The following is a 26,442-nucleotide window of genomic DNA, read 5'->3' on the forward strand; positions in this document are numbered from 1 at the left end:
TAAAAACAAGCACAATTTCATTATTCACATACCACAGCTTCTCCACATGCCCCAGCATACTTACACATAACCACATGAAGTACATTTTTTATTTCCCTTAAACTGCCTGATATTTCACAGCTTTTTAAGACGTTTAATACCTCAATGCCGTTGTCCCGTCGCAGTTCCTCTGCATTAAGAGCCGAGCAGTTTACAGTGTGGAAGGCGAGTTCAGCAGCAGCCGGGAGAAGAGGGGACGTTTTTGAGAAAAGCTGATTATCTTCCGTCTCCATTGTGATTGTTTTGATGAGCATGGGATAACCAGCATATTTGTAAGGCTCCAGTTCTGAGGAAGTAGTGAAAGAATCAGCAGCATTAGCTGAAAGACTGCAGCTGAAGGAACTCTCACTCTCTCTTCTTGCATACTGCGAGGCTATGTTTTACAGGAGATCGAATAAACAGCAATAAAAACAAACCTTGTTTATGCCGGTTGAACAGGATGCTCTGGGCTTTGAGGATGAGAATGATGTTTTCTGGGTCGGGGCCATCCACGATTCGCGCAGTCTTTGTGCAGAGGAACTCATAGGCTTTGTTAACTTTTTCAAACATATCCTAAAACACATTAAAAAAAAGTTGCTGAAATCAAATTCATAATTACTTTTAACCTAAGCAAAGTCATTTTTGTAGAGCTGGTGATGACTGTACGCACTCTGCCCTCTGGGTTTTTGTCAGGATGGTACTTCTGTGCCAGCCTGAAGTAGGCTTTCCTGATTTTACTCTCTTCGTGCCTAAAGACAAAAAGCCAAAAAAAGAGGGTGCATTTAATGACAGCAACTCAAAGCATTCTCTATATATCTATACATCTCTCTATATACCTGTATCTATCTATATATAGACATCTATGATTATAGTAAAAAATGTAATGCATGTTGCCTGCTACTTTGAAAACAACAACACTCACTGCCCCTGTCCTTTGGGGAGGTTGAGGACTTCAAAGGCATCGTCCACAGACATTGAAGGAGGTTTCTTCTCCACTTCCCTCTTCCAGGCTTCAAGAGTGTCTTTAAGCAGCTTCACCTGAAGGGACAATCAAATCATGATACTTTTAAAAACCAAACATTTTAAACACAAAAAAGAAAAAGTAGAAAATTTTCAATATTGACGTACGGCATCTCGGATAGGCCAGTCAGGGAAGCGGGTGCTGTCACACAAATGTCTGAGGTAGTAGATGTTGCAGAAGAGCTCATTGTCCAGCTGAGGGAAGCTAATGACTGGGATGGGACAGTACTGGTAAAGGGCCCGCGTGTTGCTCTGCAGCCTGGGGCTAAAGTCAGCAACATGGGCCGCTATCTTCTCTATCATCATCCGCCTGAAACAGAATTCAAAAAGAAACTTTTAAAACTCTCAGAAATTAGACAATGTCTATTGTTGCTGCAGTTATCTGTACATGATCTTTAAGTAAGCTAGTTACGCAAGACAGAGACTACTTCTGACCTCATCTCGCTGCTCCAAATTGCCTCAGGCGTGTCAAATTCTCCCAGAAAAATCTCAGAGAATCGCTCGGCCTCGTAGTTCTCCAGATAACACACCATGGCTTCAGGCAACACAGGTCCCAGAACACTACGCTGCACAATGTCCTGACCCTTAGACTGTAAAGACAGCGCAACAGGTCAATGCCATTTTCAAAAGGATCTAAGATTCAAAGGATATCATCTATTGTAAAATATAAGGAACTTCACCTCCTCTGATTTGAATGCTTGTTTCAGATGAGTGTACTTCAGGAATCTGAAGACATCAGACAAAAATCACAGACATCAGTATCAACACTACATACATACACAAAACTGTTATAAAACTCCTTTCTAGAAAAGATTTTGCCAGCTGACTGTGCCGTGCTTTCACCTTGCCACAGGAAGCACGTTGGAGCCTGTGTACATCATGATGAAGAAGAAGACACCAGTCAAATAGAGACGCTGCAGGTTGGGGTTGTCCTGCATCACCAGGTACAGAACATTGGCCACCTTTTCCACCAGAATGGGGTCAAAGGTTAGGAGCAGCTGCAGAGGACAAAGACAAGCATTTTATTCAGTTCAGTGATGAGTATCATCTGGTCATGTGACACAACTTCAAGACGAATTGTGCAACTACCTGGACAATGTGTGGGAGACAGGCATTGTCAGCAATCATCCTTTTGATCTTAGGTAAAGGACGGATAATGGCATTGTCTTGGTCCCTGAGTAAAGAAAAACAATTAATAAATCCTACTGTATATAATACATAAAATAAAGTTGTAAAAGAGGACAGGTGGTTTATTTGGCGCTCACACAACCATAGAGACAATTTCAATGGGTCCCACCTGCTGGGATAGTACGAGCACATCGTGATGAGCATGTTAAGGATGAGGGTTGCCAGGTCAGACTCATTCATCACTGCCTGCCCTGTAGCCAGGAGGCACCACTTCAATTGAGGAATGGCCTGCAGGGGGCGCCATCCGTCCATCCCCTGAGCCCAGCAGCGTGTCTTTGCTGTCAGCACACCTGTACTCCAAAACTCCTGCATCTGAAAAAGATAAATAAAACACAATGGTGAGCAGAAATAGAAGCTGAAAACTAAGCAACTCAAAACAAAGACAAAACCACACAGAAATAAATGTAGACAACTGCATGAGATCAACAAAAATGAACAAAATGTTGCACTGCAGTAACTGAGGTAATGCACTAATGTTATATTCAATTAAATTTATTTAATAATTGTACTTTGTTTTATTAATTTAACACAAATGATAAAAACTGATGGGATGTTTTTCAGTTCACTGAGTACTGTGGCATTTTCTTCTCTGTATAAAATGACTTTACAAATAAAATTGAAGTAAAATTCTAATGTTATATTTTTTAATTACAAACCTCCTCAAAGCTGAAAGGTCCTCTTCTCTCCTTGTCTGCATTACCAAAGTACCACTCCTTCTCGCTTTCCCTCTTCATATCTGGTGCTGCCTCCAACACGTTGCTCTGTGGAAATTGAAGACATCCTTTGAAACTGCGCAAACATTAGTTACGCAAGAGTCAATGCCATTTTAATTCATCTGAAAACATCTGGCTGTGCAGTTGAGCTCATCAAACAAATTAGAAAAATGCTACAGCCCTTTTTTTAAACAAGTGTTGACCTCTGGGGCCGAAGAAGCTGACGTTAAAGTGCTAAAATGCCATTCTCTCTGTAGGCGACTTGTAGATGGTTCAAAAATGGAGTCAATCCCAATTGTCGTTTTTACAAAGCCTTTTCACAGCCTGCTACAAAAATATTTGTCCTCTATGGATACTCTCCTCCTTCATAACAACTCTAAGGGAATAATGGAGTTAGGGGCACTACTGCTTTCATTGACTGGTGTCACAAAGCCTTCTGGAGACAATCCCTCTGTGCTAGGCTTAACTTCTGCTAACTCAAGTCTGTGAACTAAACCTCGACCCTGTGCACTTGCTTTTTTGACCATTTCATTGAAACTATAAGAAATAAGGTAGCTTCTTATGTGGCACAGCCAGTCTGTTACTGAGCACGTATAATCATGTATGTGCATGAGCGCATCACACCCATACATTTAGACAAGCAGCTTGATAATCATGCTCGACAGTGGTAACTCGTCCAACTTCTTTTTTAAATATGGTTATTTCTGGCACAAAAAAAGACTACTGTCGCATCTAAAGTCAGAATCTAAAAACAAAACGAAGTACAAACAGAAACCAATTAGCCTCTTTCTTTTTTCTTTTTACCTGTAGCGGCACGGTAGCTCTGCTGGTGTGCAGATGTGCCAAAGTGAGCAGGTCCACCAAAATACGAACTCCATTTGAGTCCATGACATCCTTCACGTTTTTCTATAGAAGAAAGGGGAATTAATGCACAGAAAAAACAAAACGATGGGTTAAATTAGCATGCAACGCAAAGAGACTAATTGTATAGCTTACCTTGTGGAGAATGAGCTTGTAGAGGAAGAGTATGAGTCTGTCTCTTTCCAGTCTGTCTGTACACTTTAATGACAAACGTGTGTTAGATTTCAGGAGTAATTAAACAACACAAAAGCAGAGTGAAATGAGTTTGCCAGCATTTACCCGGTCCAGCATCCCCACGATGTATTTTGTGTCAGTGAAGGGGCCAATCTCTTCATAGCACTTGCCGTAGACTATTGCGAGTGCCTGCAGGCACAGGCACTTCATTGTAACTTTGGGTGTAAGCAAAAAGCGGTGGTAGAGTTCGTTGAAGAACTCGTATCTGAAAACACAACGAAGGGGAAGCATGACTCCTCTTTATAGATTTGGGAGGGAATAATGACATGGGCGTAGCTCGCTTGGAGGTTAAAAATCTTACGATCTCTTGATAGCACTCGATTCTTCGTTTTCGTCCTCCTCAAGCAGCAGTCGCAAGTAATAATCCCCAATTTTTATCTCATCTGAAAGGCACTCATATTTCACCTGTAACAAAAAGATGACACATAGGAGCACGGATTTGAATAATGACATGTTTATCTGCATACCACTGGAATAAGACTGGATTACAATTTTCTGGTTTTACCTTACAATCTATAGTTTTCTTTTGATTTAAATATTATACAAGTTTACTATAAAATGATTTTCTAAAGTAAATGACAGCCCAGAGACTGAACCGTACTAGTAATTGAGCACAAACCTCAAACTCCTGATGGTTCCAGGAGATAACTGTGGCACTGCCCAGCTCGCGGTCCACGCCAAAGGAACGCATCTCCCCCTCCAGGGCATCGCGAAGTTCCTCCCTTGTTTTAAAGTTCCAGATGAGGTTGGATCGCGCATGGTCAAGCTGGAATCTTAATGAAAAAACAGGACCGAGACGCTTGATCATGTCCTTTTAAAAATGTAAGTGGATCATACCAACAAGCCAAGCTTTATGATGCCTACATACATCCTAACAACGTTTTAACGTTTCCATATATAAACTTACTTGCTCATCACTTCAAAGATGACAGCTGGCCACTAATAAGCATTCTAAGCTCTGGTTGTGTAACCGATATTTCACTCAACAGTGAAAATTCTGCCCACTTCACATGGTTAGTGGTTATTTCTCCACATTACTGCTTGTTACTTCCTGAGTGGGTGCCCCTTTATTGTGCAGTATTGGTACAATAAAGTACAGCAAAAGAAGGTCCCATACTCACATCTGATTGCAATTTTGGGTTACCATAGTTAGAAATTTCTACCTGTAGTAGAAGAGCTCCCAGTTTGCTTCAATCTTTATCCTCTGCCTCCTCTTTCTCAGGATGACAGGTTTTTGGTTTGGATTCTGAAATTAAATCACAAAGGGACATCTTTGTAAGGTATTCCACATTATTCACAGACTTCAGTGTTTGCTCTGTCACATCACGGCACACAGAGTGGTAAAGACAGCGACAACATGAGCAACATTTTAGACAGAAAAGAATAATAAAGTGAAATTCAATGAATGGATAATAACATGTTGGGGTGGTTTTTTTAGAATGGAGGAAGTCAGATATCAGAAAAAGTAAACACAAATATTAAAAACAAAACAAAACAATGAACCGTACAAACACAGAATAAAACAAACACAAAAAACCAAGGTGGGATCCCAAAGTTGGGTGTGTTCAGGAGAACCAGGTCTGTGGCATGTTTACGCTCTACATACCTATGTGAAGCTAATTTATGGTTTCAAAATTATGAACACAGTTCTCATGCATTTGATGAGTGCCTTTTCACAGCACTACCGCCAACTCCGAGTTTCAGAATGCAAAACATTGTAGTTTAGGTGCTAGAAAGGATAACAACAATTTTTCTGAAATTTCATCAAGGATATTAAAAAACACTGCTGCATGGGATATTTGTAAAGGTCTTATTGTTTAAGGCTGTGTGTGGTCATTATTTATTGATAACTAAATATGCAGGTAAGCATATATATAGCTACAAGCATACTTATAGCTGCAAAGATTCAGTTCAGCCTGTGCTCCACCCTGAACATGCCCTCTGTTGTCAAAAGGAGAAGAAAAGACATGACGTGCTCTTTCATCACACTTTTTTCCTGGGTTCTATTTTAAGACTCCTGGAAATCCCTTTTGGATGTCAAGATGCGACTGCCCGACTAAATAACACGAAACCAAACAAAAACACGCCTGATGGGTCTCGTGAAGATGAAAAATGGTTTAATCGAGAGAAAGAACATGGAGAGAATGGAAAAAGGATCCCATTGGTCAGTCCTACTTACCAGGTTATTTCTGTCCTGCTGCAAATTTTGACAGCAGAGAAACCACACAAGACAAGGGGAGGGAGGAGTGGAGACACACAGAGAGATTATTGTTCCTCAGATCAAACAGATGAATTGCAGCTAAAGGGTCACAGATCACGATGCTACTAATATACAAAGTGAGAGTCATAAAATTTACAACTAAATCTGTGATTTAATAGATGACTTTACACAAGATTTCTGTAGTACTGCATGACTAATTTTGTAATTATACTCATTTGAAAAACAGTAACAAATCCAAAAATAAAAAGGTGGCCGTGATTCACAGAGAAAGCAAACCAATCATTGTACTTCTCTGTTCAGTAAATCTGGGGTGATTATCATGCAGCCAGAGAAACAGAAAGAGAAGAAACGTAACTTCATTTTATTTTTAAGGGAGTCTTGATTTAGGGTGCACAAGGAGCAGGCAATACCTGATATAGCTTGGTGGCTGTCACCGCCAATCTTGACCCACCCAAATATTTTTTGGGTGTACAAAAACAAAACAAAACACCTATTTGTGTTCAGACTGAAACACCACGCATCCAAACAGAGGTTTTCCTTAAGAGTAAGCGGTAACCCTTCGCATTCTGCACCTCGCCATACAAAGAGTTAAGCAAAATTTTCTCCATACCTAAATAAAAGATTTATGGCAAACACATATGAAAGGAGCACAAGCAGTGTATAGAGCATATAACTGAGGCACATATTTTTCAAAGAAAGGTCAAATGTGATTGCAGCAAAGCTCTAACTGCCATACATGCAAAATACCAGCAGCAAGTGGAAAGTCTGCCATTGAGTTTGTCTTTGGATTCTGCAGCACTATTCAGCATCAGCACGAGAATAGAAAAAGATGAAAGTTAAAGCAACCTGAGCAGAACACACTTGCAGCAGCAGCTCTTTTGATAGCTCAGAGGTTAAACAGCCATGAAGTCTTTTTACAAATTAAAAGATATCATTCTCACCTCCTTCTGGGCTATGCCCATTTTATCTCTCCAGTGCATCAGCACGAGATCAGCTTTCTCCTTGGCAAACTTCTCCACTTCTTTGGCTGCTTTTCCTGCTATCCGCTGCCATTCAGGCACCTTGTTTCGATTCAGCTGGTCCTGTGGGAAACAAAGATATAAAAACAATTACAGATGGCAAACATTTTATTTTTTACTGACTCCATTACATTAAGGTGCATGTCTGTCCACATACCGTAGCGATTTTCAAGTTGTCACGGACGTGCATTCTGTCCACATCTTTCTCTGGGACAGGGTCAGGACTGTCCAGGTATGCCAACAGGCCTGTTGGCTACAAGCATAGAGATGAACAAGCCGAAATGAAATAAATGAAGACTTTAAACAAGCTACCTCAGCTGCCAGCAAAAAGTACAGGCTATTACCATCATCACACTAAAAGCTTCTGGCATGAGTATTGGAACGGCATCAATTTTTTTTTTCTTCTAAGAGTCTGAAATCGGCTTACCAGTATCCTCTTGAGAAGGTTTATTGCTACAGGGTTCTCTGCTGTCCACAGTCCCACCAAGTGACGACTGAGTTGCCTGAGAAACATTTATTGGCAGATATTTATCACCAGTAACAAGTAAAATTCTGTCCTATGATGCTTATCTGCATAGATTTTTACTGAAATACAAATACAGTAGAGGAAAAACCTGCAGCAGCAAAAAGATAAGAAAAAAACGACATTACTATGTGTCAGTGTTCATGTTTACTGAGATCAGACCTGTTGGTAAGCATCCGCTGGTCTGCACTAATGGTGAACAGAGATGTGTGCAGATGTCTCGGCAGCGCCCCTTCACTCAAGGCCAGCTCCTGCATCTTGGTGGCTATTTCCTTGTCTCCCTCCTGAATGTAAATAAAGCTTAGTTGGTTATTATCATAAATCCTGAGGCGCAACACATCCAGACGTCACTGTATAGCACCTACAAAAAGACTTACCTCAATAATAGCTTTCATCACCAGACCTGCTCCCTTCACTATAGCCATAGAAGGATGCTAAAGAAACGAACATCACCATTCAATATATTTTACATTTTTGTCTTAATCAGACTAATTGTTGACAGTATTCCTAATTTACTTTCCTCTCCATTTAGTTTCTTGCTTGTCAAGTTACCCACCTGGAATAGCTTGAAAAGTGTTCGCCCATTAGAGGCGACCATCTCAAGCAGCATGTCAAACTGCTGCCCCTCAGTGGTTTCACTGTAGGGGGCGCAGAGTGCAAAGGTTAAAAAGTCCAACAAAGAGCTGATGACCAAAGCTCCTGTTCCATGGTCCTGGAAAATATGAGAAAAAGAGAAATAACATTAGAAACATAGTATATATGATGTGATTTTTTAAATACAAAAAAGTTATGAATGTCCTTGTATGCCTGAGCTTCAGAAAAGAGAGAAAAACAGCTTGCTGACAATAAAAAGACATGTACCACATTAGTAATGAATTTTTCAAGAAGGTTTTCAAGGAACTTCTTGGAGGATAGCAGCGAGGCCTTGTTCAGCTGCTCCTGCCTCAGGTCATAATCATCATGCATCGGCTGGAGAAAAAGATCAAAGAAAAAAAAATCTCAGTCAAACTGCAAACTCCATGTCCCTGTACAGTCATAGCAAAAAGAAAGTGCACCCTCTATCAACTCTAATTTTTTTATGTAACAGGACACAGTGGGGGGGAAAAAAATCATCTGGTCTTTACAAAATTTTAAATTATTTAAATGTTGTGGAGGAATATTTGCTCACTCTTCTTTATAGCATTGTTTCAATTCAATGAGCTTTACGGGCATTTGTGTATGCACAGCTCTCTTAAAGGCCTGCAGCAACATTTCAATCACGCTAAGGTCTGGACTTGTCCAAAACCTTGTCCTTAGACTTGAAAGACGAGTGCTTTCTTTTTACCATGGGTTTAAATATGTTTGACATCTCCATACTTAGGTGACTTACACACATAAGAGCACAGAGCATGTCTATAGCAGCATGTGTCACGCCATTGTTGTTCCTTTTTAAAGCTTTTACCGTCTTTACTCCCAACTTTTCCCTGAACCTAAAACACACAGACAAATTAGCAGATTTAAAAACACAACTAAACATTCAACGTAAAGTTAACAGGAACAGAAACAGTATTATTTTTGTGTTTTTTTTTTTTTTTTTAACATACATTATAAAAACAGGTCTGGGGTTGGATACACAAAGAATTCATTGCTTCAGAGGTGGCTTGTTGTTTCTCGTGCTTTTCAGCCATCTTTCAGGAAAGAGTTTATTGTTTATTTAGCACAGTGTGTGTATTGTGAATCTGGCAGGGAAACACCAAGCTACGCTAGCAATGAATCTCTCAGGATAACCAATTCTGGCTCATTTGCTTCACAGGGAACAAGGAATAAACAGTAAATACAGTTCCTCTCATACATCTCAGTGACCCCGGAAGACTGCAAGGCTCCTGGCAATACAGAAATGTAAAGATCAGAATGACCGAAGCCGATAAAGGGAGAGAGATGAAGGCGCAAAAATGAGAGGAGGACATGGGGATGGTGGAAGGTCAAGACAAATCGAGGCAGACAGCTCGACCGAACAAAGTGAAGCAACACAACCTCCCTTTAGAAGTGCTCATCGTACAGCCTGAGATGAAAGCAGAACAAAGATAAAAGAAGAAGGCTGATAGACAGCTAGGACAGACTGTGGAAAAAGATCAAGAAGGATATGAAATACAGAGAAAGGGCAGACTGAGATGTATGGATTCATATTTACGTTGCATCTGTGTGTCCAGACCCTTGACCAGACCTTGGAATGACAGAGCATGCCTGTTACCAGCAGCTCAAATGTATACTTTCAGCAAGTAAAAGGAAATGGGCAAAAGTACATATGTGGACAATCTTACTTTGGCAGCTGGGTGAAAGCTTGAAAGCCAGCCTTAGATGCCACCAAGCGTCGTATGGCCTGAAAATGACTTTCCAGTTCAGTATTAAGAGCCGGCAGCTCTGTATCCTGGCTTAAAAGAGCCAGGATGGCATTGTTGATGAGCTTCTCTTTGTTCTCAGAGAAAAGACCCTGGAGAGAATGAAAAAGGAGACATACAAAGAAATTACTGTGACTCCTGTTTAGGCAAATGCATAGAGATTAATCATACAGAAAATAAATCCACTCACATCTTGGGTTACTGCATGCAGCACTCCACTGTAGGATATGTTGGCATTGAATCTGAATACTGCATCTGCAAAATTTCCATCTAAGCAAAGGGAAAAGGGAGGAAGCAATGTTAAAGAAATTAATAGGATGTGCTGTCTGACCAAACAAAAGTGTGTCTGTCTATCTCAGCAGCAACGCTGGAAGGCTGGCGATCATAGAGAGGCGGGTGAAAACAAGAGTAACCAGAACACTTTTTCTCACAATCGCTCCATGGAGATGTTAACAGTGTCATCCTCGGTTGTACAAATAACAGTGATCAGAAAAACCAAAGAAATAAAACGGACTCAATCACAGTGGGACGCCAGTGTGAATACAGGGATGCAGGTTCAAGTTAGAGATAATGTGTGACACACGCAAAACCAAATATCTCATTTTGGAAAGGCGTGGGGGACGGGAGGGGCATGTGATAAGCAGTTTGGTCAGGGAACGTTTTAAAGGTCTGTGTGGCTGTACTTAAGACACCGCGTGGTGCCGGTTTTTAACGTCATGTATAATAATTCTGTTAAAATTAGTGAGACAAGGAATTAGTGAAAAAAAACATTAAGGGGAAAAAATGTAATGTCAATTACATTTTTCATAAAAATCAAAGAGGTTGAGGAAAATATCACCAGTGCCACCGAAGAAGCACCACTTACACTACTGTGTAAAATATTAACATTTAAATATGACTGTAGAGCAGATCAAAAACAAGATCCATGAATTTGTATCAGATTTTATGAGACAAAGGGGTCTGACTCACTGGGAGGTGCTGCCAGGAACCTGAGATGCAAACTCTCCACTTCTTCATCCACAGGCATGCTCAGTAGCCCCCATCTCTGTCCTCGCTGGGTGGGAGCCATCTTGACACACACATCTCTGTTGCCTGATGCTCTGACTCCATCAAGTAAGCTGGCTAACAGGGAGTCCCTACAAGCGCACGTACAGACAGACTCAGCAAAATGCACTAATGATCAGAGGGAGTGGCACCGGAAAAATAAATTAACTTAGAGATCACGGATAGAAAACACGGATCACACATAACATCATGGCCACCTGCTTAATATTGTGTTGGGCCAACTTTTGCTGCCAAAACAGTCCTGAAATGTCGAGGCATGGACTCCATCAGACCCCTGAAAGTGTGCTGTGGTATCTAGCACTAATATATTAGCAACAGATCCTTTAAGGTGGAGCCTCCATGGATCGGACTCGCTTGTCCAGCACATCCCACAGATGTGCGATTGGACTGAGATCGGGGGAATTTGGAGGCCAAGTCAACACCTCAAACTCCTCGCTGTCCTCCTATTCTGCCACCTTTCTATCGGAACAATTTGAGCTACAGAAGGTCATCTGTTGGATCAGACCACACCGGCCAACCTTCACTGCTGGGGAAGACCCCAGAAGAGCTGCAGTTTTGGAGATGCTCTGACCCAGCCATCTAGCCATCACAATGTTGCCCTCGGCAAATTCACAAATCCTTAGTGTTGCCAATTTTCTGGCTTCTAACACATCAGCTTTGAAGAAAAAGAAAAACATTCACTTGCTTCCTAATATATCCCACACACTAGAACAGGGGTGGGCAACTCCAGGCCTTGAGGGCCGGTGTCCCTGCAGGTTTTAGATGTGTCCTTGGACCAACACAGCTGATTTAAATGGCTAAATTAGCTCCTCAACAAGTCCTGCAGTTCTCCAGAGGCCTGATAACGAACTAACCATGTGATTCAGGTGTGTTGACCCAGGGTGAGATCTAAAACCTGCAGGGACACCGGCCCTCGAGGCCTGGAATTGCCCACCCCTGCACTAGAAGGTGCTTTGATTAAGAGATAATTAATGTTATTCACTTCTTCACTTCACCTGTAAGTGGTCATAATGTTATGCCTGATCGATGTGCCATTACGGTTAAAGAGAAAAAAATTCTAACTGAAATTTAGCGTGACAAAAAACACTGTCGAACGTACCTTTCTGTGGAGGAGAACTTCCTGATCTGACCTCGGATAAATTCTACAGTAAACACCTGAGGATTTTCCACATCACAGATGAGAGCAAATATCTGAGGGGAGATGAGACAGAGCGAGAATGCCCAAAAGAGAGTGGGAGGGGATAGTTTAGCCTAATAATATATAATGAAGCAAAAAAAATAACAACATTTACCTCTCATTACAGCTGCACACAATATGCTTTTGAGTGAGTGACTTTTAGTGCCAAAATTATTCCAACTTTTTGTTAAGGCTCACCTCTCCAAAGGGTTTGATGGTGACTATGTTGTACGAAGCGGGGTCTCTCTCCACTAGACACGTCTCTGTCAGGGCCAGGATGCGCTTAACGGGTTCCTGGAAGAGACAAAAAGCACAAACATCTTAACATGAATGATACTCTCAAAAAATCAGCACATTTTTCAAATAATCCACTACATAATCAGATCAGAAACCTAGTCAATTTTTGGATAGAATGTTCACAACCACCACCCTACAACAATGAGAAGAGCAAAATAAACTAGAGCGTTCTCACCGGATGTCGAGGGGTGATCTTCTGCACCACAAACTCTGCTAGGGAAGTTATGCTCTCGTCTGAGCTGTATTTCCCCAACCTGTCTGTCATGAAACCCTCAAAAGTTAGAGCCTCCTTCCTCAATCGAAGAGTGATGCCAATAAAGTTCCCGGCATGCTCTATGGCACTGCGAATGATTTCATCTCGTTGCTCTGAGGCAAACAGATGCTGAAAGAAAGGAAAAGGAAGGTGAAGAGAAACTTGCTCATATGTTTTTAAAGAAATAATGAATTTTTAAAAAGCTCCTTAATATACAAAAACACAAACTTTATGAACACATACCAGTCTGCTGAAGCCACCGTAAAGGATGCAAAATCCTCCCTGGTAATCGGAGACCTCGACAAAGCCCTCTACATTTCGGTAATCATAGGAACACACCACTCGGTTAGTGTGGGGGTCGATCTGGTCGATGCCGCCTGGTGTCACCTCTAAACTCACAGGCTTCCTTGTGTCACTCCAGTGGTGCTTGTAGCAATTGTAGCGCTGCCAAGAATGTGGCACATGTGTTGTAAGACATTGAATATAATGACCCAGCAATGGTACACCTACGCTATATGGACAAACCTGGGCCACAACGCTTAATCTTTGAATTGTGGGTGTTTTGATTCCCATTGCTACTGCTGCATAAAACAATTGTGAAACAATAGGTTGTTTCAAAGAGCTCACTGAATTTGAACACGGTACAATTACAGGATGCCACCGTTGCAAAGTCATTTTGTGAAATTTCTTCCTTCTTAGATATTTCATTATCAGCTGTAAGTGGTATTATTGCAAACTAGCGGCATTTAAGAACCACAACAACTCAAAGTGGCAGACCACACAAGGTTACAAATTAGGGTCACTGAGTGCTGAGGTACACGATGTGTGCAAGTCGCCAACGCTCTGTTGGCAAACTGCAGAGTTCCAAACCTCATCTGACATTAACATCAGCACATAAATTGTGCACCAGGAGCTTCATGCCATGTGTTTCAGTGGCTGAGAAGCTCCTGTAGGTTTGACGTGTGGGTGGCCCACTACTTCTTTACATATAAATGTATATTCAAACTTTCATTTTGATCTTTATTCTCTTTTTTTTTTTTAAGCACAAAAATAAATACTTACCCTTCCTGTTATCTTCCCCTCAGAAAACTCTGTTCTGAATCGCTGTGAAAAAAGAATAATAAGGAAGTCAACAGTGTGCAACCTTACACAGCTAACTGTTGAATCATTAATGACTAATAATTGTAAAACACAACATCAACGATGGAAAAATACAACTCCTTCCATAGGAAATACTTGTTGCTGCTTAGTTCAGCATAATGACTTTAATTCTTTACAAGAACAACAGTTCCAATGATTCATATCTTTGCACAACACTGACAGCACATCAAACGTTGTGACTTCCAAGTGTTGCATTTCTTTAAAAAAAAAAAAGTGCATTGCACATTAAGTGACCTTGTTAAGACACTACAGCTACAATAGGCTACATCAAAACACCTCAGTCAGGATGTAAAGTCTATTCAGTCAATGGTGGTACTATAGTACTAGCCATGTGTTTATCCTCACCAGCGCTTCTGTGAGCAGCTCTGTCCGGTGCTCTGTTGAAAACTTGAGCGTTTCCGACTTCTTGCCGCTGCCTTTACGGAATGTGAGGCTGAACTCTGTGCCCTGACCTTTTCCTACCGGGCCAATACCGCAGATGTCTCCATAAGTCCACTACAGACATAGACAGTGAAAATACAGGATTAAACACATGTTAAAGCATCAAAAGACCAGTTCAAACATTTAAAAAGTTTCCAAGTGCTTCCAAATGTACAAGAAGCATAAAGATAAATGTCTTATAAGATGCAATGATGCAGCAGTACAGCAGGATCAAATTTTGTGCACCGATAAACACAGAAAAATATATTCAGAGCTGTGATACTAAACCGTTTAGAAAATGTGGGCCACAAAGTGCCAAGAGCAGCACATCCCACAAGCATCTGTGAGGCACTGGAGGTAGAAGAAGAGGTTCATACATCATGAAGGCGTTCTCATTCATACTGACCTGATTTGTTACTTCTAGCGTGGTTGGGTTGTAAGTGGTAATGCCATGTGTCCCCACTGAGAAGACTCGCTTGTACCTGGAACACAGAGATGGAATGAGTCAGAAACATAGCCTACCCATCACCAACCACACATCGAAGCAACACCTACACCAACCCAGGCAGTCACATAATATTCGCTGAGAGTGTGGGGAACAGGGCGAAAGTGTGGTGGTTTTTTATTATTATGCGAGATCCTGATAATCTTGACAGCCTTGAAAAGAACCACATTAACTTATCTTAAAATTCCCACTCCGTTACATGTGAGAGGGTAAGAATAATGTGAAATAATGTGAATAATGTGAAATGAAAAGCTCTATTTTTGGCCCTCTGTAAGCCAATGACGACTCAACCAAAGTAACTTTATAAAGACTGGGTTACCTAACGGCATCAACCATATTCAGGTTGGTTAGGTCAGTTCCCCTTTTCCTCAAATAGGAATACAGGATACAGCAGCATGATTTCCCATACCATTTGGGTTGCACTTCATTCCACTCCTTCAGGGAACGGAAGTTATAGTCATAACATTGTTTTCAGGTGTTTTGTGAGTCACAGGAAAACCTTAACTCCTAACAGTATCTAGCTTCACTGGCCCTATACGACAGTGAACGTGAACAATGTGTAGTTTCCAAACATTTACACACTGCCTTCAGTGGGTTTTGATTTTTGTCTGTGTGAGTCATCAAGGTTCCATACAAAACAGTGAGGCAAATTTTGGTTATTCATTGAATTTTAGGGCAGGTTTGCGCATAGGCAATACACAGAATGCATTTAAATTTTAAGGGAAAATCCAGATAAATCTCTTTAAATCTGTGATGCGGGGATTGGGCTCGATATAGGGCATGTCACGTCTAAGCGCACGTCCTCCGAAATCGCTTTTGTTCTAAGAATATTATCTGACATATTACAACAAAAGGTTACAACCTTTTGTATCTCAGCAATTCTGTGATGACTCATTGTTAAATAGTGATGAAAACACAAATTCAAGAGAAGTTATGAGTGGTGCTTTCTAACATAACAGGAAGGAAGTGCTGAATTATGATTTCTCAGTATTCTAGTATGTTACGCTGACAGTGTGCACATGTCAAATGTGGCAGATCAATATGTGCTTGGTTGGAGTTTTTTGGCAACAGCAACATTTTCAGCTGTTTTTGCCCAATTCATACATTTTCATTTTTAAATTAAGTTATTTATGCTGTGTTTATTAAGAGAAAGAGTGCAAACACAGTGTGTTTACATATAAATTGTACCTGGTATCGATGTGCTTTCCATAAGTCTTGAGCTACCCTTATTCCTGCATATTTTGCTTTTAACACAGGAAATGGGTGAAGAGACTAATTTAAACCTGCACACATACATGGAAATACACAACATAAGAAGAAGAAAAAAAACAGAGTTTGTACAATTCTAATGACCTTTAAAGTCCATATTTGGAACAAGCACCTTGATTCTTCAACCCAGCTTGAACGCTCTTAAACAAGTTTTCTTTTAATAGTTCTCTGTGTTTCTTGAAGGACATTCAAAGTTCTTCTTTGGATGTTGGCTGCCCTTGTTCCATTTTCATCACTGTGTTTTACCGGTGAGAAATTGTGACTGTAGCGTCACCTCCGGGCCTCTCGTGACGGCCGTCTGTGTGCAGCAACATGGCGATGGGCATGCCCACGTTCTTGGAGCGTCCGGCAACCACGACATTCTTCCCAAAAGTAGGAATACCTGTGCGTTTAATAATTTCCCAAACACTGTGTTTTACCCATGGCTGCACATACTCACTGTCTTACTGCTCCTCTGACCTCCTATGTACATATATGCAAGGATTTGAGTCAAAAACTTCAAATTTGTATTCATCACTTCACAAGATTTGTTGTCACTGATTTTAAGTCCAGCTCTTGTGTAATCTGGAATATATTAGCCTTTACTCATCATTTTTGTACCTTACAAACGGCTTCTTGACAGGTACCTGAGAGCATTTCTGCATCTTTGATTAGGCTTCACTAAATATATAATGGCTCAACGGTCTTTGCTCATTTTTTTTCAGTTTCATCAAATTTTTACAGGAAAATTACAAAAAGTCTGGTTTCTTTGAACCAAAATGTAAAGACAAGAGTGGTAGCTCAAGATATTTGCACAGTACACAGTACAGTGTGCAGACTGAACATGCTGACTTAGTTCCTTTCCTTTTTGTACATCCTCATTAGGTCCCGTTAACATGAGCTAGTCCAATGAGAAAGCCGAGTAAGAGGAAGTTAATATTAGTGGTTACTTTTACATAATCCATTTGCAATTCTGTATGAATGAAATGACTAACACAAGTTGACAGGCAGTTGCTTTAGGCAATGCCATTAGGCTCAGGCTCATCCCTCAGGCTGTCCCACCCCTTCTCCTTTATATACCAATGTCATGTCCTTCTTGGGAAGCTTCACCCTTAGAAAACTATATAAATTGCTTCATCTCTCTTGACACCACTGCCTCTTTTGCATCATTATGTTATTTTAAGGAATGAAGTCTAAAACCATGAGTCTGCCCTGATCTCAGGGTTCTGGCTCTCTACATGTCTTGACCTTGGTGCCAAATGGCTTGAATTGGATGTCAGCACAAACTTCGTTAATTATTAATTCTCTGTGGGCTGATAGACTAAAAAAAAAACAACAAAAAAAAAACAAACAATCTTGGTACAAAGGCAATATCCAGTCTTCTCTATCTGGTATACACGTGGAGGAAAAAAAAAAAAAAGCCAAATTTATGCCTAATTTTCTGATTTAACAATTAATTCATGTCTTTAAATTGAACCTGTGTTGAATAGTAGAATGTAGCTGCTAATAAATAAACTTAAACTTAAAGAACTTTATTGTCATTGTAGTTATACAACGAAATTTGTTTGGTAGCTCACAGAGGCCAGCAGCATTAAAACGAGAAACGGCATAGTAAACCAAGTAAACGTCAATGCCATTATCTTAAATGAAACAATAAAGACTTAACAAGAACTGACTTTCAGGATGAAGCACACAATAACAGGAAGAAATGAATACACAATGTAAGATGAAGCACAACTCAGATCAATTTAGGAGAGCAGATTATTAGAATGATTATTATGCAGTACTATGCAGAGATTATGAGAATGATTATTCCTATTATATTAAACAACCTTTAAAGCACTTTTGCAAGAATCCTTTAAAAACATTTTAAACATATGCTGTTGAATTTCAGATTTACATTCATACAAAGGTATGAAAATCAACTGGCCAAGACCTGGAACAATCATGTGTTTAGCCATCCATCATGGTAATAGAAGCAAAAACAGGTACAGTTTACACCACAGATATAATCACCATTCTCCTCTCTCCATTACTAAGGTTTCATAATCTTCCCATTAGGCAACTTCCTGTACCGTATGTGACTGAACACTTCTCAACCGTCTCTCCTTAAAACGTGCTCCATTTCTCACGAAGACATCTGAGCTTAAGAGTTGTTAGTAGGGCAACACAAAATAATCTTTCGTACAAGACTCAACATAAACACTGGATAACAGAGATGCAGAAAGCAGTGAATAGAGTGCGCTCCAAAACTATAATACTATGAAGGGAGGCAATGACAAGACCCCAAGTATAAACACAGAATTTTAACGGTGAAAAAGATGCATAGCTGTACTAGCAATAAGAAAATGACTGCTTTAAACTGAATAACAAAAAACAGAGATTGTGGCACTGTATTAACACACACCAAAATGATAACACTGTCAAAACGGTGCTCACACAGCTCCTGGATGACATTTAAAATTTTAATTCCTGTGGAAGCCGTAAGGGTGAGCCTAGTTTTTCAAAAGACTGAATAGAGGTGCTACACTTGCAAATATAAAGCAAGCTATAAAAGAAAATCAATTTGTGTAAAAAGTCAGGGAAACATCTTAATCTAATACTCTCTAAAACTAGTCACAAGATTTGACTAAATCATGTTCACAAGCATATTTCAGTGGAAAACTCTACAGCAACAGTGAGTGAACTCAAGTCTACGAGATTTTCATCACTGTTAGTAAATCTGAAACTGAATCTGAAATGTGTAAAAAAAGGAAGCGGGCAAAAATACAGAAACAAAACCTTTTCTTTTTTTTTAAATTTTTCCCACCACCATCCCTGCAGAAAAGACCACAAATATTGTCTCTGGCCCAATCCCTGTGTCCACACTGGAAAGCGAATGCCTGATTTATAGTACTGTGTTGAATCCCTTAAGTAATGAGCGACATTTATGCTAGTGTGCTGGTGTGTTTGTATCGCTCTGCCATCACAAGCGAAACTGAGCCATTCACACTGAACTTTGAGAAACTCTTGAACAGTTACTTTTACTGAAATGGAGGAAGGAGAGACTCTGAACAACCGGCCCTGCGTATATGGACTGTTAGAGCTATTATGAGGAAAACCTCCATCTGTCTACACTGGCAGAATACAAAGTATTCCATTTGAGGAAGTCGAGGAAGTTGAGGAAGACAGATACAGTAATAGCTTAATACATTTTGTTTCACTGCGAAATCATCTTTGTGCTAATCAATAAACTGTGTTTACTACCAAACAGACCAATCACAGTGGAGGTCTGCATCACTGGGATGTACAGTTACATTTCTGGGAAGGTACACATCAGGTACAGCATATGGTACACAGCTAAGCCATAGCCTACGCTGTAGATTTGTACATATATTTATTAGTTTCAGGTTGGCCATTCTTGTATTTTGCTCGTTTGTGTTGTTGTGTTTGCACATCTCTGTTGCTTGTGGGGCTCGCACACAAGAATTTCACTCGCATGTGCTGTGCCAGTGTGCCTGCACATGTGATGTGACAATAAAAAGTGATTTGATTTGGTGATTTGATTTGAGATTTACTGCAGTTCTATAAATAAAACATAAGGGCTGTCCTACTGTAATTGGTAAAGTGCATGAAGGCTTTCTTACAGACAATTTGAGCCATTTATTTATACTTTCCTTAAGTCTCTATTTCTGCAAGCTTTGCCTATAGGAAGTCAGTTTGTAGCACAGTGCTGTTAAAAAAGGGGTTGATGGAGATGATTTAGTAAAGTGTAAGAAAAAAAAAAGTTAAACAAAAAATAGAAAACCAACCAAAAGTTATAAGAAATAATTAAAGTTCTGAGAAAAGGGTTTCATTTGAAAATGGATAAATGCAACAACTCACATATCTTCTTTATTAAATCTTTTTTTAATTTTATTTTTTTCCTTAACTGTGATGTTTTGGCAAAAACAAACTGATTAACTGACAATTTGTCCTTTTATTCCTTCTGTAAGGCAACTGGCAATGTCACATGACATGTCACAAAGTCTGTCTCTATCACACATTAGAGTGTGACTCTGAGGCACTCCTGTGGCAACCTGAAACAGCTTCCTCTTACTGCGGGTATTGCAATTGCATAATTAAATAAAACCAAGAACATCATTCCTTGGCATGCTTCGTGGTGTGGCAAAAAAGTGCTTAATTGGTTGGTTAAAACCAAATGGTATAAGATATTTCTCACTACCCACTAAAGACAAAAGCCACCCACAATAAAGCTGGTATAAAGCAAGATGAAAACCTGCACCCTAATGAGAATCTTTCTCTCTGCTGATCTATCAAAGCCCTGTGTGGCAGATCCTCTAAACTGCGTTTGACTTGCACCAGAGAGACTGCTCAACTCAATCTCAGGTTGTCTACGTTTTCTGTCTGAGGCACAGAAATGGGTTACACAAGCACCAGCTCAAGTTTCATTTTCATTTCTCTGTGATCACCCACTCGCATAATTCTCTGCCGCCCTACTCTTAACTTTCTGTCACTTTCTCTCACTCTCCTCAGTGAGTCAGTAAAGTGACCTTCAAATGTTGATGGCAACAATTTATGTTTACAAAGGCCATTACATGTGATTCACATACTTTTCCTGCTCAGAAAACCATTCCCGTATGGATGGGAAGAGACTATAAGGATAGAAATTCCTGTTCACTAAAGCATTGACCTAATGACCTGCATTTAACTTGGGTCAGGAGGGTCATGACGTGAGCCTTGCAAGTCCGATAAACCACTAAAAGGACCTTAAATTGGATCCTCGTGTTGCTCAGGCATAAGAAGGGTGAAATCAGGAAAAAAAACACTTAAGAACATGTAAACAGATTTTTTAAACCAACAATGCTTATGGCTCACTGGTATGCTTTAGTTGCAGCTTGACAAAATTATATGAAATCTAAAACATCTTTTATTTTTATTTTTTGTTTTAAAGCCACTTGGCTACTATATGTTGCATTTACTGTCAAATTGCAGTAGTACAAATACATTTCATTCATGTTGCATGAAATGCCCTGCCTAACTTCACAGTTACTCCATTTCAAAATAATCCCAAACATGATCATATTTATTTTTTACCACAACTTCAAAATTGTTTCATAAGAAAAGTAAACATCTTATTTTATTAAATTTCTATGATTTCATAGCTGCGATGAAAAGTACCAAATAATCATAACAGGCTAGTCACAAATAATTTTCTGGTCAATGTTTTCTTTTTTTTTAAAAAAGCCTCTTCTAACAGATTCTTCTATTAGAAGAAGAGCTGCTGACCTCTGGTCTAGGATTGAGTTTAAATCATATCTGGGAAAATGAGCTCTGGCTTTCTTGTGATGGCAGTGTAGAGCACTAGCAAACATATTCGTCCCAAGTCTCCCATAGATGTTCAGCTAACATGGGATGAATGAAAAGGCCATTACATACGATTCAAATTTTCCCTGCTCAGAAAACCATTCCCAAAAGGATGTGAAGAGACTATGAGGATAGAAATGCTCAATCATAGGATATTCACTTATGCTTCCCACACCAACAAGATTCCTCATAGAGCATAAAAGAGCCACTGGATGTGTTCACTGTAGGGGTCATCGTACATCAACGCGCGTTTCTGCCGGACACTTCAAGAAGCATTAGTGGATGAACCTCTGACGATGGCTAATGCTTTGCAGCCCTGCTTACGTTTCCCAGGTCAATAGCAGGCCTTAATGGGACAAAGGCATTTAGAAAGCAAGTATTGGTAATGTGATCCCACCTCCTGACTGCTCAAACTAGGACTTGTCCTTTCTATTAGCTTTGAGGGCTTCCAAGTACAGGGCAGCTACTAGTTTTACACATTTGCCGGTTTAAGGGTTCAATTTGCACACTGACACAACTTAAATGCTGTATAATGTCCCATAAATCGGTGTATGATGGACTTTGGGGGCTAATCAGATACATGTTCACAGATAAGTACGTTGGCTTCATTGTATTGTATTACATCATAACCGTTTTTAATCTCCTTTTAAAAATGCATTAACATACAGTGGCTCAGTTACTTCCTAAAGGCATAGTTAGGATAAAAATCAGTTGGGTATCTTAACTTTTCTACACACATAAAACACATTAGCTTATAATTTTTATAAGGTAGGCAGTAAACATGAAAGAAGGCATGTTTCCCCAGTCCAATAGGCTCTTGACATAACAAACATGTTTGATGTCTTGTCCCAGCCAAGATATAATACAGTGTTTACTGTTGTTTAATCTCCTGATAGGCACTCATTACCACCTACAATGTTTGACAGAAAAAGAACACTAGCTCTATCATTTAGTAAAGCGGCTTTTCATGCATGACCCCCTATATTTTCCCAAGATAAAGAAGCCAAAAATAAAGAAAGATCTAAGTGATAATTTGGGGACATTTCCGCTTTAGATCCACTGTTTTGTGAAATTATACGCATAACATCTGAAACAAAATATACCGAAGACACTGAAATACTATTTGTGAGTCTAAAAAAAGAAAAACAAAACAAAAGTTGCATTCTTACTTTCCCCTCCAGGAGTGTTTGGTAGTATAGAAACAGGCCAGGTCTCTGTTTTCTTTGACGACATTCATCTTTTCACAGGACCTAAAACACAGAAGGAAAGTTACCATGACAGGAATGTTTTAAAAAGCAAGTTTTTCACCTTCAACAAATACAAAGGTCAAGGAAAAACATGTTTTAAAGATGTTCGTTTAGGCATTTCTTTAGGGTAAGTATTATATTTCCAGTTGTCATATCAGCTGTTACCAAAATCCTTAACCCAGACTTTTGTAATTCACAACCATACCATGTTTACATAACACACATTCCAGTATACCGTGACACACATGTCACACAGTCTCTGAACATATTTTGACTGAGATTTCCACCAGATACCGAACTAATACAGTGCAAACAGTGATTATCCATTAACAGGGAAGAGTCTTCTGCAGCTGGGAGTCCATGACTGAGTCATTCTTCACTGTTATAAGCTACAGCAGGGACAACCCTGTCTCTTCATACTCTACCTCTATCCTTTATAGTTGCATTCTTGCAGACTCGCTTTGAAAAGTGACACCCCCAAGGAACCAACTGGGATATTACAGCTTGCTCAGCATAAACAAAGGGGAAGCAAATGTCTCCATTCCATGCTGATAACCATAGGTGCAAAAACAATACAGCAGTTCACGAACTGAGAATGTGTCAATAAAGTCTGGCATGAAGCCAGCATGGATAATTGAGGCTACGTAAATATACAGAAGTTAGATGGTGTCTTAGGGTTTGGCCAGGCTCCCAATTTGAATTTACAATGGGAAGGAAAAATAAATCACTGTAATTTTACTTCCAGACTAAGACAGGTGCACAAGGATTAACAGGTTTGCTTTTCCAGCTGACAATAAAAACAAAACAGAACATTACTTTAAGTAGCGGACAGTTAACGATAAACCAGTCACCAGAACACAGTAGAGAAAAGGTGGGAAAAACTGCCTCTGCTATCCTTAGTGCAGTAAATTGTAAGCGACTGCAATGTGACAAGGGGAACCTGTGTCAGCATTCTGCCAGGATCCTGGAAAAAAAAATCTGACTCCAGTTTTCCTTCCTCTCCAGATCGGAGTGCAAATAAAGCAGGGAGCAGCAAAATTATTCATCTATGCATTTATCACAGTTTCTTGTTTTTTACCGAGGACCAGACACAATATTAGGCAAATTTTAAGTATGGCAACACAGGATGAGGATCTTCCAAAGTTTTAAAGGTTTGACATCGCTGTTTCAGGAAGAATAAAGAAATAATTTATTTCCCTCCGAATATACCGTCATGTAACTGTATAATCTCATACAGGCAGATGTTAGCATGAGGGACTGCATAGACTGTGCTTTGCTGCAGCACAGAGCAGAGCAGTTTTATTACATTACTGGGATGAGTGTGCTGCTACGACTGTGGAAAAGAAAAAAACAAGGTAGATTCCAGTGCTGGGTCATGTGATTTACCCCTCCCTGTACCCATCTGTCCCTTTTTGCCCTTATCAACAGCAAATTATTCCTGGTCTATCCTCAAACACATTTTAACAAAACAGAAAAAAGAAATATGAGATAGGCGAACCCAGCACACTGCAAGCAAAGCACATAATCAACATGACAACTTGATCCAAACAGATTTTCACAACTTTTCCTTTAACAAATACAGTTTTTAATAATCAAAGGTCTTGTTATGTGGATGTCTGTGACAATTTCCGCAATCCCACAGAGGATACTGGGGTGTCCTTTTTACCAAATATCTTTATCTAATACCATGTTACTCACAAGGAACTACCCAACTAGACTGCAGCCACAGGTTGTATCCATCACAACAATTTGATCAGGTAACTCTCAGTACTCTACATACTATAAAAATACTATTTAGTTTACAAGGCTAGGTCACCTGTTTCCTTTGGAAAGCAGATGGCTGACAAACTTTAGCATCAGAGTGGGTGCAAGGGTCAAAATATCATGTGCTATGACATCACTATATGGCTCTAACAGGTTTTTTAAATACCTTTAGTTTAAATTCTCTTCTCTGCAATGATATTAGTGAAGCTCATGTAAATTAAAAGGCGCAATGCTCGAGTAGGGAAACACATGAAGGATGCAGACCTTCAGAACCATATAAAATCTTATATCTAGGCCAGGCCAGGCCAAACACATAATATGAGCTTGATAATCTTATTTTCACCTGTTTTGGGTTTTTTGTGCCCTGCAGATATATTGCAACACACACCGACATTAGCCAACTATATGAAACAATCTCTAAACCGAGACGGGAACTTAGTTTGCATTATCTTCTGTGGATCTGCAAGGATTTTATGCAAATATCTTCTCGAAAACTATCATTTCTTCTCTCTTTTTTAAAAAACAGCTAACTAGAAATATAAAACTAACAGTTACACGAAATAGGCTGAAATGGCAAACAGCAATTCTTAAATTGTGTGCAGGTTGTGCGCTGGCTGCTGATCTGTCAAGTAAATCCATGACAAACAGCATTAACGTTACCAAGCAGTTAGCCAGACTGGTTCATTTCAGCAGGCCTACGCGGTTCACTGTCAGGCTAAGCACGGCGGCATAGTTTTGCGACGTCGACACTTGCTGTTCCGCTTAACTACAGTGACCAGCCGATATACTTTGTTATCAGCGTCTGTTTGACAAATGCAGAAAAAGGGGCTGTGGCAGGCCAGTGCTTGGGTTAGCCACCAGCTAACGGCTAACTAGCACATCACTCAGGTTTTACGGACGAACTAGCTAGTCGCATTAGCGACAGGGTTCAATCAAGCAAACATTGGAGAAGCAGACAGTGGCAGGCGCTAACGGCCGCGTTTACCTGTAAAATCGCTAACGGGTGTTATTCGTAGCCGTCCCTCAGCCCCCCACCCTCCTCTGACTGTGCCCGGTGCGTCTCAGTTTTCCCAGTGTGATGCTGAAGGTGCTCAGTTACGCCGTATTCCCCCCAACTGGACTCAGGACGCTGCCATATTCCTCATACCAAAAGTGTGCTACTGCGCAAGCGTGAGGCCTGCCTGTCATGCGGCTGTCAGCTGATTGGTTTGTCAGGAACCAACATTGTGAAGATACCTGATACCAGATCGGTTATTACGTCGAATCATTCTATTTTTCAATTGGTACATACCTTCGAAACTGACCTCGGAACAGTTCAGCGATGCCATATACTGCGGAAGGGGTTTATTACTGGAAATCTCTAGTTTCTTTTAGAGAAGAAATGACCGAATATGCGACCACAGACATAATACTTACATTTCCCTTTTCACCAAATAGTCGAGCACATACAGATTACACACGTAAAGAAGTGAAGGTACTATTAAAAAATTCAAGTAAAGAGGTATAAATAAGAATAAGTAGTTTGCAAAATTATGCACGATCAGGGAATGAAAACGGAGTACAGCTCCTCTACTTGCAAGTAGCCTGTTGTATAATTATTACTCCAAATAACCTTCATGACTAAAAGTGTCTGCTTATTTTTCATCAAAGTTATGTATGACGAAAATATAGGGATAGTCGAAGGGATGCTTGGTAAACTGGACAGCAGATTAAACCTCGCTGATTCCTTTATATTTTACTATTTACCTCTTAATCTTACAAAAAAAAAATTGCAGAAAGAGAGG

General features: G+C 40.0%; 1 protein-coding gene across 5 annotated transcripts in view; it reads right to left on the reverse strand.

The window, feature by feature from the left end:
- Window positions 1–25,819, reverse strand: part of dnajc13 (dnaJ homolog subfamily C member 13) — a 31,678-nt gene extending 5,859 nt beyond the window's left edge. For 2 of the 5 annotated variants that reach the window (XM_026179953.2, XM_026179955.2), the window contains exons 1-39: window positions 25,644–25,819; window positions 22,817–22,897; window positions 14,955–15,030; window positions 14,474–14,623; window positions 14,030–14,071; window positions 13,211–13,411; window positions 12,890–13,096; window positions 12,616–12,711; window positions 12,340–12,431; window positions 11,145–11,311; window positions 10,366–10,445; window positions 10,098–10,267; window positions 9,968–10,000; window positions 9,167–9,266; window positions 8,659–8,766; window positions 8,354–8,509; window positions 8,175–8,231; window positions 7,960–8,081; window positions 7,702–7,777; window positions 7,432–7,527; window positions 7,197–7,337; window positions 6,214–6,231; window positions 5,198–5,280; window positions 4,654–4,807; window positions 4,336–4,439; window positions 4,080–4,239; window positions 3,936–3,998; window positions 3,744–3,845; window positions 2,883–2,987; window positions 2,336–2,538; window positions 2,128–2,212; window positions 1,882–2,036; window positions 1,719–1,764; window positions 1,474–1,628; window positions 1,147–1,348; window positions 941–1,056; window positions 689–767; window positions 456–591; window positions 141–325 (exon numbers count right to left, since the gene is read on the reverse strand). In XM_026179953.2, coding sequence (XP_026035738.2) covers window positions 141–325; window positions 456–591; window positions 689–767; window positions 941–1,056; window positions 1,147–1,348; window positions 1,474–1,628; window positions 1,719–1,764; window positions 1,882–2,036; window positions 2,128–2,212; window positions 2,336–2,538; window positions 2,883–2,987; window positions 3,744–3,845; window positions 3,936–3,998; window positions 4,080–4,239; window positions 4,336–4,439; window positions 4,654–4,807; window positions 5,198–5,280; window positions 6,214–6,231; window positions 7,197–7,337; window positions 7,432–7,527; window positions 7,702–7,777; window positions 7,960–8,081; window positions 8,175–8,231; window positions 8,354–8,509; window positions 8,659–8,766; window positions 9,167–9,266; window positions 9,968–10,000; window positions 10,098–10,267; window positions 10,366–10,445; window positions 11,145–11,311; window positions 12,340–12,431; window positions 12,616–12,711; window positions 12,890–13,096; window positions 13,211–13,411; window positions 14,030–14,071; window positions 14,474–14,623; window positions 14,955–15,030; window positions 22,817–22,884 — 4,389 coding nt within the window. In that variant the 5' untranslated portion in view covers window positions 22,885–22,897; window positions 25,644–25,819. The remainder of the gene's footprint in view (window positions 1–140; window positions 326–455; window positions 592–688; window positions 768–940; window positions 1,057–1,146; window positions 1,349–1,473; window positions 1,629–1,718; window positions 1,765–1,881; window positions 2,037–2,127; window positions 2,213–2,335; window positions 2,539–2,882; window positions 2,988–3,743; window positions 3,846–3,935; window positions 3,999–4,079; window positions 4,240–4,335; window positions 4,440–4,653; window positions 4,808–5,197; window positions 5,281–6,213; window positions 6,232–7,196; window positions 7,338–7,431; window positions 7,528–7,701; window positions 7,778–7,959; window positions 8,082–8,174; window positions 8,232–8,353; window positions 8,510–8,658; window positions 8,767–9,166; window positions 9,267–9,967; window positions 10,001–10,097; window positions 10,268–10,365; window positions 10,446–11,144; window positions 11,312–12,339; window positions 12,432–12,615; window positions 12,712–12,889; window positions 13,097–13,210; window positions 13,412–14,029; window positions 14,072–14,473; window positions 14,624–14,954; window positions 15,031–22,816; window positions 22,898–25,643) is intronic. The other 3 variants (XM_026179954.2, XM_080306573.1, XM_080306574.1) reach the window with 3 other exon arrangements.
- Between the last annotated feature and the right edge of the window lie 623 nt (window positions 25,820–26,442).

This window comes from Astatotilapia calliptera, chromosome 9 (genome assembly GCF_964374335.1).
Source record: "Astatotilapia calliptera chromosome 9, fAstCal68.1, whole genome shotgun sequence".
NCBI classification, from domain to species: domain Eukaryota; kingdom Metazoa; phylum Chordata; class Actinopteri; order Cichliformes; family Cichlidae; genus Astatotilapia; species Astatotilapia calliptera.